Below are 13,060 nucleotides of genomic sequence, written 5' to 3'. Positions count from 1 at the left end.
GGGTGCTACCCGTCCGGGCCCCAATGCAAAATTGGGGATAAAAATGAAAAGAAGTAATATAACTAAACAATAAAATACAGAATAGATACTATGGCCTCTAAACTATATTCACCACCCCCTATGATCTCCCTAGTCCTTTACTACTGCTGCAATTCTCTTTGGCATGCTGTCAATGATTTTTATATACATTTCCCCCAATCCGGCCTTTCCTACTCTTCCCTAGCTTGGGCTTCAATAACTTTTATGTTTTCATTCAGAGTAGCCTCTATCCACTTTCCAGACTTGTGAAAATGCATGGCCACGGAATACTCGTGGGGTTGTATTGCGGGTGTGGGGATGTCAAGTTGGAGGCACCCGTTGTCACGCTACTCGCTGTTTCCTCACCTTTTTCCTGCGGGTGTACATGTATCCACCTCACCTATCGATGGTCTACTACATAGAACTGCGTAACACATGTAGTTTAGAGCTTCTGTAGCTTCGAATATGCACATAGATTTTTAGCCCTGCGTATTAGCTTTATAGTTTGCTCGAAGCTAGTCGTCAAATTAGGTCCTCCATAATAGAGTGCTCTTATGCTGTGAATTTGGGGCCATTAACGTCGTCGAAGAAACGGGCGTAATAAAAGGGTTTTAAATTTTTTTTGATAGCCCAAGATAGTGGTAGATTTTCTAATAAAGATATCTTGATTGCCCTAGAGCTGTCTTTCGTCGTTTAATTTATCTTGTCGTTGGTCCCAGAGAAATTTGTTAAAGTCAGTTCGTATATGTGCTTATATGGCTATGGAACTACATGTATGTACCTCTAATTATTATTTACGTAATTATAATGCAATTTTTGCCGTATTCCAAGCCTTTAAAACAAAGGTGTCAGTCTTAACGTCGTTGAAGTAGACAATGTGATGGGATTGGGCGAAGTGCAGTTGCGCAGGTAGGCTTGCTGCCCTGAGTGACGTTATTGCATGTATCTTGCTCCCGCTGTGTCCTTTCCCCGGTACCTACACCGTATCTACATAACATCCTCTACCTACACTTCCCCCACTACCTACACCTACCCACCAACATCCCTCAGAACTACATCTTCTTCCCATCTTCTTCCCATTCCAAGCACTCTCTCAAAGTTTACTCTTCATCAAACCTCCACCAACCATTCCATCATCCTCTTCCCCAACATCAGAAAACACACTTTGCTATCACGATTCCACTCTTCAAAATTTCCTCCTCTATCTCAAGCTCTCTCATTGAGCTCTTGGATATAATAATACCATCAGTTATTCCATCCATCTTTGTGTTCATTATCACCATCTTGACAATTCTTGTCACTTCGCCTTCTACCATCCTCGAATTATCATACTTCCAAATGTCTGGCTTTAGTGCTAGTTTTGATCCTGGCAAGCAACCTGTTTCGATGGGATCAGTAAAATCCTCTTCTTCATTTTCTTCATCGTCCTCTTTCACTACCACCTCTTCCCCCTCCCCTTCTCCCCCTCCTTCACCTGCCACCGAAAAGACTGTTGGAGGAGGTGAGGAAAATATCGAAGGAGGTGAGGAGGGCATCGAAGTAGGAGAGGAAAACACAAAAAAGTCCAAACACAAAAAGAAAAAGAGAGGTGCCCAAGCCAGAGCGAACCATGAAGCACGTAAAAAAGAAAGAAGAAGTTTCAATGGAGGCTACTCTTCTCAAAGCTTGACTTCCTCTCGCAATGTTACCCCTATTATATCTGGCACTGGTTCCTACTCAGCCACTGGGAGGCAAATCGTTCAAGATCTCTTCTCTGTTTACGGGCTACCTAAGCCTAACAAGTCTTTTGATTTGAATACTGCTGTCCCTTCGTGGGGTAATCAGCACCAGGTTAGTTTATTGTTTCCTTTTCATTCTTGTATAACACCCTCTAACCGTAAACTTCTAGATCAATTACCATAACAACATGTCTGTACGAAGAGCACCAGCTGGTGACCATTGGAATCTATCACAGCAAGGATATTATACTACGCAACAGAATGAGCCAGGAAACAGAGCTTTTTCTGAAGCCGTTGGGCCTGGAAACTCTAGCTTTGAAGATACAATTATGGGAAACACTACCAGTGATGGACACAACAATGGGAGCGGTTATGACGATTACCATGATGAAAGTCTCTATAATCCTACCAGATTTACGCAAACATATTTCTCCAGGCCGCAGGAACTGACGTCCCCCGTCTCTGACACTACACCTTGCCATAATACTGATTCCGAGGTTGATCCTGATTTGGCCAAAGTTCTTAACCCAGTCGACCGCGGGATTGCGACCTCAACAGAGCTTTCCAAAATCCAACACCTTCTGTCTAACATCCGGATAGACGATGATAACCAGGAGCAAGTTACTAAACCAGTTGAAAATGGCACTAATGACGAGTGTGCAAAAGCAATAGATGGAGGTGTTGAGCTCGTCGAACGCAAAACTGAAGAGGTTTTCGAGCCAGTTGAGAATAATATGCTCAGAATTACCGAGATCATCCAAAACGACTCTCCTGAAGCCAACAAGCTGAACCAATGCCATACTAAAGAGAAAGCCACAGAGCCAATCGAGCCTGTAGTAGACAAAGCGACTGATTCAGTTGGCTGGATTTTGATTGGGATCGTCGAGCCAAGTGAAGGAGGCTCGCTTGAGTCCATCAAATCAGGTGACTGCAAGGACGTAGAAGGAGTTATCCGGCCAGACGACTGTGTTTTGCCTGAAGCCAATGAGTCAGTCGGGCACAAAGTAGAAGAAGACATTATTACGCCAGTTGGGAGCAGCCCCCTTGAAGTTACGGAGCCTACCGAATGTCAAACTGCAGAGGAACTGAGCAAGCCAGATGAGTATAATGCTCCTGAAATTAAATCGACTGAGTGCGAAGCCGGGATTGAAACCATCGATCAAGCTCAAAACGAAAATATTGAACTCATCAGGCTAGTGCAATCTGATCCGATTGGACCTATAGAAGAGACCTTCCAAGAATTGAATCAAAAAGTTTGTCTTTTGATATCCCTGATTTATTATTTTCTCAATAGAATTGCAGTTTTCTAATTTTCATCTAGATCGAATCCGAAACAGAACATGATACTCCGGGAAATGAAGAAACTACAATTTTTGCATCCGAGAAAATGTTAGAAAAGCTAAGAGCTCAAATAATTCAGGAATATAAAGAGAGGATCAAGGATTGCGAAGCTGAGCTCAAGGATAAGGAGTCTGCACTCCGAGATCAAAAGCTTATTTCTCAGAAAAAACAAGTAGGTCTTATTCATCACTCAGAAGAATTATAGGAATTACAAAAGTAATGTCTCTAACTTTTTCTAACTAGGATTGTCTCGAGAATTACATGAGTATTACTGAGGGGCTTACCACTAAAGTGTCAGAATTGAACAAAAGCCTGGGTCTAGAGACGAAGAAAGCCGAGCAGGCGATTGAGAAGGAGTTTGAAATTACTAAAGCACTCACAATCACACAAGAAGCCCTTCATGATATGCAAACACTTGCGGATATAGAAAGGAGAAAGGCCCAGGATTCGGCCAAGAAGGAACGTACTGCTACCAGCGAGTTGCATATGTTTACGTATACCTTCGATAGCTTGCAAGCCCGGGCGGACCTGGAGGAGGCAAACACGAAGGCCGCAATAAGAAAAGAACAGGAAACTGCCAGACAGCTTAAAACCATGATAGAATCCTTCAAGACCACCAAAGCGCATCTGGAAAAGGAGGAGACTAAAGCCAAGAGAATCGCTAAAAAGGAATCTGAAACAGCCAAACAACTTAAACTCATGACGGAATCATTTAAGACTATGCAAGCACAGGCCAGCGAGGATAAAAAGAGGGCCGAACAGGCGATTAAGAAGGAATCTGATACCGCCAAACAACTCACAATTATGACAGAGTCTCTCAAGGAAATGCGCGCGAATTCTGATAAGGATAAGAAGAAGATAGAAAAGGCGGTCAAGAAAGAATCAGACGCGGCCAAGAAGCTCGAGGCTAATATGGAGACTTTGAAGGAAATGCGAGTAAACATGGAGAAGGAGAGAATTAAGGCTAAAAATGCGGCCGAGAAAGAGGCTGATACAGCAAAACAACTTGAAGCCATGGCGGAGTCTCTCAAAGAAGTTCGTGCAAGTGCAGAGGAAGAGAAAAAGAAAGCCAAATCCGAGATCACCAGGGTCAAGAAGATGAACAAGGCTTTGGAAAAAGCGGCTGCTGAGAAAGAATCAAAAATCACTAAAGAACTCGAAGCCTTAATGGAATCACTCAAAGAGATGCAAACATTTATTGACGAAGAAGAAAAGAAGACAGACAAGGCCGCCCAAAGGGAGGTCGATACTTCTAAGCAAATCGAAGTCATGGGGAAATCCCTACAAGAGCATGTCTCCAGGATTGCGGCCTTAGGTAGCGAAAAGATTCAGATGCAAAGGATTCTCAACGAACTTGCTCAGCAGAATTCTTTTCTGAAAGCAAAAGAAGAAGCTGATAACGAGCTTCTGAAAAACAGCTACAAGATCGTCCGCAATCTCAAAGATCGATTCAAATCATTTCTCCCTAGGCCCGACTCAAATGCAGCGATTGTGAAGATGCCCGTATCCATAGTCATCATGGTAAACTCCAATATCAAGCAACTCAAAAAACTTATGCAAACAAACGAAAGTATCGAATATGAGCAGGCATTGGCAAGAAAAGAAAAGTCCGATGCAATTGATTCAACCATTCTGAAAATGGACACCGACAAGATGGCACAGGATCTCGTCTTATGGAGGGCCAAATGCAAGGAGTTAGAAACAAAAACTGCCGTTCTAGCCAAAGCCGGTCCGGTAAAATCGATTCGTACCGCCTATAAAACGATCAGCAACCATACCGCCGTTGTTAGCACCGACACTACAAAGGACAGCGATTTCAAAGGCCAGGCTCATACTACAAAGGCCAAGCGTGGTGGTGGTGGAGGAGGCAGAGGAGGAGGCAGAGGAAAGGGGAAGGGGAAGAGGGTGGCCATCATGAATGTGTTTGACTTCACCAATGGGATTCCAGAGGATGTTAACTTAGAGGATGGGATGCGCACTCTTTTTGGTCGGACGTCGCCAAATTTCGGGGAACGCAGCAATCAACAATCCAAGTAGGGACTCTGTTTAGGCTTTTTGGGCGAGGAATACGGGCGGTAACGGTGCAAACGGGGATCTTGAACCGAAGCAATAGATCTCATTAAACTGCCCTTTATCCCCATCTCACATAACTTGTTATCTAATTTTGTGTGGTCTCTTTTGAACCCTTCTGTTATACATGTACTGTACGAGTTACTACTACACGTATATATCTGTAGCAACCTCACCAGGGTATAGTTACAAGTCTCACAACCAAGCATAGAATAAACTGTTAACATCATTTACGTTTGCTGCATGCGCTGATCTCTTGGTGTATCCAAAACTACATTACGTTTAGGCCATATAAACTTGGTAGGTTATGCAGTAGAATGGGAAGCGAAGTTTATTGACTAACTTATTGATTCGTACGTATGAGTACAGTACTATGGTAGTTGGCGGCATTGCTTATGGAATTTTCAATACATTATGTACGATAATTAATGTATAGCTTCTAGCTCAACACCTAGGTCCATTAAATGTACTTACACAAAATACCAATACGTCATATTCAAGTCCCTTGTTATTATATCCCTCCGTGACATTTGTAACGTTCAATATTTAACCAACTTAAAGCCACTAGACATAGAGGCAATAACTATCAGACCAACCACCTTCTAGGTATACCTGCCCAAGAAATGATATACCAAATACCGCAACAGATGCCCAAGGGATGGAGAAGAGATCGTTTCATCACCTAGCCAACACTTTGTAGCTTCATGAGCCATCACTCGACTCATGTGCTAGCAGCGCACACGCACACTTTTTTTTTTTTGTTTAATTCATTAATTGCATGCAAGTGCACGCGCACACACATGGGCCCAACGCGCGGGGAGGTTTTGTATCTAGTTGCTGGTTGTAGCGGTGACTTTGAGTTGACTCTTTAGCCCCTTCTATAAGAGGTATGGGATCTATGATGTTGACGTGGTTGGTATATATCACTATGCGGTCATGGTAGGGATGGAAGGTTCTATTTTAATTAACTATGTCAAGGATTATGAGGGGTATATAAAGCCTAACTCATTACTTAGTACCTAACCTGGTGCATGGCGCTTGGTGGGGAAGGGAGGTCTCTTTTGCTGGATTCATATGCGCAGATGTGGAGGAAGGGGTTGAGCGAGTGATTATTCATGAATCAAAGGTTGGGATGAGATTGGGGGGAGAAGACGGAATATTAGTAGGATTAAGTGGGTGGGAGCTGTTTGATAGAACAATAGGAGAGATTTGGAGTTGGTTGTTGTCTTTCAAATGGAGCTGGGATATATATATATTAGGAGGTAGTCAAGTAGGTACTTGGATCAATGGGATTTCGGGGACCTGGAGTCGGAATATCGGCACATATCAGTTCTACAGTAAACTCATTACATGGATGTGTGGTAAATATCGCAAATTGCTTAAATTGGTCTGAATACGGGAATATTAATAAACCAGCTGCCTACCACTCTGCATATATTTGATAACCGAAAGAGCGACTTTGCAGGACAGAGTCTATAATGATTCGAGGAGTCAAAATATGTATATCGGGGTAAGGGTACGAGGATGAATGATTGTGTAATATGGGTTTTTTTATGCATATGGTCTCCGGGTGCATCGGTTTACTCCACTCCTTAGCCGGCCCAATACATCTAGCCCTACTCCAACATTTCCATCCCCATCTAGGGACCATAGATATCATCAACCACCGATAGTAAACACTGACCCGCGCGATCCACCAGTGACAGCCCAGCCTATAGTACCATTGGTATCCTGTTTTGAAGCCTTGCAGCACCAGTGGCCACTAAGAGTGTGGGTCTGAGCATCTGGATTGACAGGAGATGCCCTCCGGACTCTGGGAATGACAAATAGGAGCACAATATTTGAGCTGATACTAGGTACTAAGTTATACTATAGGTAAATGATTGTTCGTCTTCCTCTTTTCTCTGAACAGCATGCCCCACGGGGCAGTCGATCCACACGCTATTAGATGTGGATTTGCCAATGATATATCGGGCCAGTAGAAATCACATTCCACAAAAAAACTGAAAGTACAGAACCAGAACCAGTAAGCTAACCCTATATGCAAACCCTCGATGAGCATCGCCGGTAAACCGGCAAGACCGCAAGGATAAACATAAAAGTATCGAAATAAACCGACACCCGTCATGTTTCAATCACAATGCTTTCTGTTTCTGTTTCTGCGGGTTAGGTTTCATGGTCACCAATTATCACTCGACTCGGAACTTTCCAGTGGTGGGTGGGGGTGTTGTCACAGCGGGGAAAACTTAAGATGTCCACATCATAGGTACAATGAGTCGGAGTTTTGGGGTACGCAGGAACAGAACAAAATGTGAGAGATGCGAAACATCAATGCCGACTCTATCACTCTTCCCATAGCTCCTCACCCCATACAGAGAGGACGTGGGCGTTGTAGTTGGCTGAGATGCATTGGTGAAACGCAACGTATTCCGGTACCAGTGTAATGGGGGATTGCGAGATGGCCCGTAGGTATACCTATGGGGGTGGAGTGTAGGTACAAGTATGTATGTACACGTACCGGTTTTACTGTATATGCAGGAGTGACAGAAGGCAGACAGACAGGGTTTTGAACAGCAGTTGATGCTGCAGTGAAGTGATCCCGGTTTATAAGACTACATACTATACCCTTCTGGAAGACTCAATGCTTTTGGGCCCGGGGTGGAGGATATCGATGGCAAGATATATATCTAAAGTATGCCTTTTTGGGCGGGGACAGAAGTCGTTGAAATTTTATCTGCCCTGCATGATGCAAACGTACGGTACGGATGGATATGTGCTTACTCTAGAGCACAGGTGGACTTTTTTTTTCGAAACGGTCCCTTTCTGCAAGCCACGCGTAATTGTAACCCAACCCACGCAGCCAGCCATACGAAGGGCTCGGAGCAACGATCTGCGACATGGATTACAGATCTTTAATGTTTCATGAGTCGCTTGTGATTGGGTGCCATGCAACCATGTGGCAGTGTCTTTTCGTTTTTTTCAGCCTCAAGAGGGATGCTATGGGGGAGGGCCGGGGGTTTGAAGGATGCGGTGTGCGATGCCATGGTGGTAGCGAGTGATAGCTTGTGGTCAGAACGATTTGCGGGTTTCATAGTGGGGAGATCTAGAGGAGGAGTGGGTATCAACCGGCTTTTATCGCTAGTGTATTTCATTCCCCCATCGTTCAGTATTCACCGGGGAGACAGAGTATGGAGATGGCATTGGCTACATGTATCTAGTCGTATGAGAGCTCTGAGCAGCTGAACGGCCAGCCGTGATAGGTACTGACTGGCCATGTTGTGGATATTTGCAATGCCGCGAGCGCGCCCCAGACAGATGGGAAACACCTTCACAGGCTGTGCTTATTGCGAGACCGCAATATCGTGTGTCCCGGGGTGTAATGGTGTGAGTATACCCATCTGACTGAGAATGTGAGAGAGACGGCTGATTGTGTTAATTGTTAGGGGAAGCGCGTAGTGAAAAATAAAGAGATCACGAGAAGACCTCTAAATTTCCCTCTTAGCTCAAGAATACGAGCGCCTATAGGTTGGCAGGGCTTGCACATAGTTAGTTGGAGATGTATGTATCTATCCAGGTAGAGTAGGCGCTCTAAAAGGGTTCATTAGGTGCCAAATATATCCCATTCTACTGCCGCCCAACCAGGTGCCAGAGTTGGCTGAAGAATAAATTAGAGGGTTTGGTTTTCGCAGAAGGAGCGGGTGAGGGGAAACACGCCTTTCCGAAACGGGTGATATTAAGGGACGGGAGAAAAGAGGGATAAAAGACACGGAACGGGAAGTGAATACCTCGTTTGAGGCTTATTTATAGTAGGCAACCAACCAGACCCTGCACTGCAAGGATCTACCATGCGAGTCACTATAGTACCGAAAGCAGGCAAGGGGCGGCGGCTTCTAGTGACGTTCTACCAGGAACAGGAACCAAGATTTCTTTCTAGCGAAACTTGACGTCCGTTAATACTTAGCCCAGGGGTCTCTAATATTCTAAGATCGACTACTGTACTTTAAGCACATCTTACAAGGTCTCGCATAGGGTACATACGAATAGTAGCCAGAGAAAGGGTATTGGCCACCCACCGCAACCTCTGGTAGCCGCGGACAAGAGCACTACTCTGCTTTGGACCCAGAGCCAGGACAGGGCTGCAGTGAATTTTAAGAGAAACGACGTTAATGGAGGGTTCTATTGGCTGTCAACGCCCCAATGACCGCTGCACTATGACGGGCAAATTCAGGCCACCGATTCCTCAGGCGGCCGATCTTAAGCAAAAGTTCTGCTGGCTAGACACTTCTGGTTGGTTGCTGCTATTCAGGTTCAGTGAATACTAGTGATTCAGATGTGGTTAAATACAGACACCTTTGTCTAGCTAGGGTTATTTGGGTTTCATGTCCCCTTCGTCCCCGGCCTCTCCCATCAACGAGATTCACATATTAAGCCAACTGAAGTCCACTTCTTTCCACAGAGGCAAGCCAGGCAGCGTGAGAAGTTGGTACTTTTTCTTTCTCTTTTTCTTTCTCTTTTTCTTTCTCTTTTTTTTCTTCTTTTCATTTTTCTTTTCATTTGTTTCTTGACTGCTGGCCAGATACATTCTTCTAACGACTCTTTTTTAACGGAAAACAAAAGACACACGTGCATAATTTAAGAAGTTGAGCTTTTCAATAGTATTTGGCATCCTCGTATAACATACACCGGTACTACACTACCTCGAATTCTATCACGACGATACTACCACCTTGCTGGCCAGAAATTATAAGTCGCGTCCACAAAGCCCTCCCTCCAATTGGCTGAGCATATTCCTTGTCCCTCTTAATACTCTTTTTTTCTTCCTTTCCCTTCTCTTCCACCATGTCTGGAATGCTAGATACTACAGCCCCCCAGCGTTTCGCTCCTCATTACAATAACGACCCCATGAACAGCTGCCCCGCCGAAGCCCCTAGCTACGAAGACGCTGTAAACTCAAAACGAAGAATGCCCTCTACAAACCCAAACCTCACGCCCTACCTGGGTCTCCAGGCCCGCCTCTCACAAGTATGGTTCAACAGATGGACCCTCCTCTTATTCCTAGTCCTAGTGCGTCTTATCCTTGCAACCAGATCACTCGACAGTGATCTTGTATCTGCTAGGGCAGAAGCTCTGTCGGCTTGTACAAGTGTGGAGAGCATGGGCTCGGCCATGGCCTCTATGCCGTCGTATATGGCAGCCGGCGTGAACGAGCTCGCTGCAAAGAGTATCGAGACAGGTGTCAGGGCGATGGAGAAATCGCTGCTGCTGACCATCACGGCTGTCCAGGAGATTGTTGTATTCGTTGTCAATCTCCTCACGTCGACTTATGTGTGTTTAATTACTTTGGCTGTGCAGGGCTCTCTGGGAGCTGTGCTTGATGCCACGGAGAAGATTGCGGACTTCATTAACGGCACGCTGGATAAGGTTCTGGACGGCATCAACAGTGATGTGCAGAAGTTTGAGGGCGCGTTTAATGAGATTGTTGATACGGTCAACAACATGCCAACTCTTCTGGGAATCGATATCAATATCCCGACCCTGGATATCCCGTCGTTGGATGGGTTGAAGAATATCAATATCCCGGACGAGTTTGATAGTACCTTGAATTCTATTAGGGACAATATCCCGACTTTTGACGAGGTCAAGGAGGCCGCTGACAATGCTATCAGAATTCCATTTAAAGAAATCACCGTATGTAATTCTTGCTTTATATCTGTAGTCTGTGTGTCTAGAGCTAATTGTTATTTCAGAAACTCGTAAATCAATCCATTGGGGTCTATGAATTTGATCGCTCTGTATTTCCTGTACCACCAAAGGAGAGACTCACCTTCTGCTCCGACAACAACTCCATCAACGACTTTTTCAATGGCCTTGAGGGAACCGTCGCAACAGCCAAGAAGATTCTCATCATCGTTATCGCCATCCTTGCTGTATTGGCAATCATCCCCATGGCATACCGTGAAGTCTGGAACTGGCGCACCACCCGTTCTCGTGCTTACATGATCGCCGACCCCAGCCACACGTGGGACCCAATAGACATCATTGTCATTTCGTCAAGACCGTTTTCCTCCACCGTTGGACTCAAGGCCTCCGGTGTCTTCCAGTCTGCCCGTAAGCAAACACTGGTTAGATGGGCGGTTGCATATGTCACCTCTACACCTGCTCTGTTTGTGCTCTCACTCGGTGTTGCCGGTTTGGCCGGTGTTGCTGCGCAATACATTGTCCTAAAGCAGGTTGAAAAGGCCGCCCCCGAGCTCGCTGCCGAAGTCGGCGAGTTTGCGGAGATTGTTGTCAAGTCGCTCACTGCGGCGAGTACGGCATGGGCTGCTAAGACGAACGAGGCAATCAACAGTACGAATGCCGAACTGAACAGGGAACTTTTTGGATGGGTAGTTAATGGGACTGATGCGGTCAATGACACCCTAACTGTCTTCGTGGATAAGATGTACGATGGAGTTGATACCCTCTTTGGGAAGACTCCTTTTGCTGAGGTACGTACACATCTGATTCCTCGACCAAACCACCAAAATACTGACTTCGTTTGAAAATAGCCAATCAAGGATGTCCTCAACTGCCTCATCGGCCTCAAGGTCAAGGGTATCCAGAACGGTCTCACCTGGGTCCACGAAAACGCCCACATCACCTTCCCCCTCCTCCCCAACGACACTTTCTCCCTCGGCGCCGAGAACTCCATCGGCCCCGACGCCGATGGCGCCCAATCATTTCTCTCCGACACCTCCTCTGTCGCTGCTGACAAGATCACTGACATCCTCGTCAAGCTGATCCAGAAATGGGCGTCCATGCTCCGAGAAGAAGCCATCCTCTCTGGTTGCGTCGTCGCTGTATGGCTCCTTGTCTGCCTCATTGCCATCATCCGCACTGCTGTTCTATGGTTCGGAACCGACAAAGTTCGTGGCGAGATTGGTGACCAGCAGCCAACTGCTGCTGTTGGTGGAGCAAGGGCCCCACCGAGGTTCCCGTCGTTTGGCAGGTCGACAAGTAATAGCTCTGGTGGCTCGGGCCCGAAGGACCCGCGCGACTATAATGATATGGAGGAGCAGTACAGGGGCGAGCCGAATGAGAAGGCGGACCCGAATGATTACGTCCATATGGGCACTGTCAATAGTAGAGTGGCGGGCTATGGGAGGGATAATAGGATTAGTGTGCATCCGAGTTTGAGTGTGTCTTCTTCTAGAGAGAAGGTATAGTGCAGTGGCGTGTAGAGCGAGACTTGTGTTTTGGGGTTTATTATACATACATAGCTTTTATGTATTTGTACGTTCGTTGGCCTTTGTGTGCCTACTTTTATTTGTATTTTTATTTTTATTTGTATAGTCATAGCGTTGCATTGGGTGGGCAGGGCGGTATTTGGAGTCTAATAAAGTTCGTTGGTAATTTTGTCTATCTTATCGCGCCTTCTGGTGGGTGGAGGTGGTGTTCTGTTGTTGGGAGGTGTGCTTGTACTTCTAGTGAGTACGGGATCCCGTGGTGGCACGCACATACACCTTTTTACTCAAGTACAACATGTACAGAGTACTAATGTTTGATGTATCTCTATCAGTTGCAATCAGCCACCGGGTACAAATACCACATAGAATCTTCGCAAAAGCCCACGGGCAGTAAGTAATCATTCGATGCAATACTGAAATTCAGATCGGTTGCAGTGATAGAGTACAGTAGTCTTAGTATGTGGATGGAGGAGGATGGTTCCCGTGGGTATATGCCCTTCAATTTGGTGCTGGCTGGACTTTCTTTAGCTGTATTAAACATAGATTATCGGTTTTCACAGAGAATACCATGAGCACAAGCTGGGTGACTGACCCGCAGCAGTGTATTTAAAGCTCAAAGCTCGTGCTCATGTCTCTAACTTTGGTATATTGGTATTCCAGTGATCAGTACTGTATGCTATTGTCTGA

At 45.6% G+C, this 13,060-nt stretch overlaps 2 protein-coding genes across 2 annotated transcripts; both read left to right on the top strand.

The window, feature by feature from the left end:
• Positions 1–1,356: 1,356 nt before the first annotated feature.
• On the top strand, positions 1,357–5,114 carry LAJ45_03154 (uncharacterized protein; the record flags this gene model as incomplete). Its single annotated transcript, XM_046112743.1, has 4 exons — positions 1,357–1,848; positions 1,907–2,989; positions 3,058–3,249; positions 3,321–5,114. 4 exons carry the CDS (start codon positions 1,357–1,359, stop codon positions 5,112–5,114), a joined length of 3,561 nt encoding a protein of 1,186 aa, XP_045974232.1.
• Positions 5,115–9,986: 4,872 nt separating this feature from the next.
• On the top strand, positions 9,987–12,352 carry LAJ45_03153 (uncharacterized protein; the record flags this gene model as incomplete). Its single annotated transcript, XM_046112742.1, has 3 exons — positions 9,987–10,835; positions 10,895–11,635; positions 11,696–12,352. The coding sequence occupies 3 exons, from the start codon at positions 9,987–9,989 to the stop codon at positions 12,350–12,352; spliced, it is 2,247 nt and encodes a 748-aa protein (XP_045974231.1).
• Positions 12,353–13,060: the final 708 nt, after the last annotated feature.

Source organism: Morchella importuna, assembly GCF_003444635.1.
Source record: "Morchella importuna strain M04M26 chromosome Unknown Morimp01GS006, whole genome shotgun sequence".
Lineage (NCBI taxonomy): Eukaryota > Fungi > Ascomycota > Pezizomycetes > Pezizales > Morchellaceae > Morchella > Morchella importuna.
This window is presented reverse-complemented; position numbering and strand designations above follow the sequence as displayed.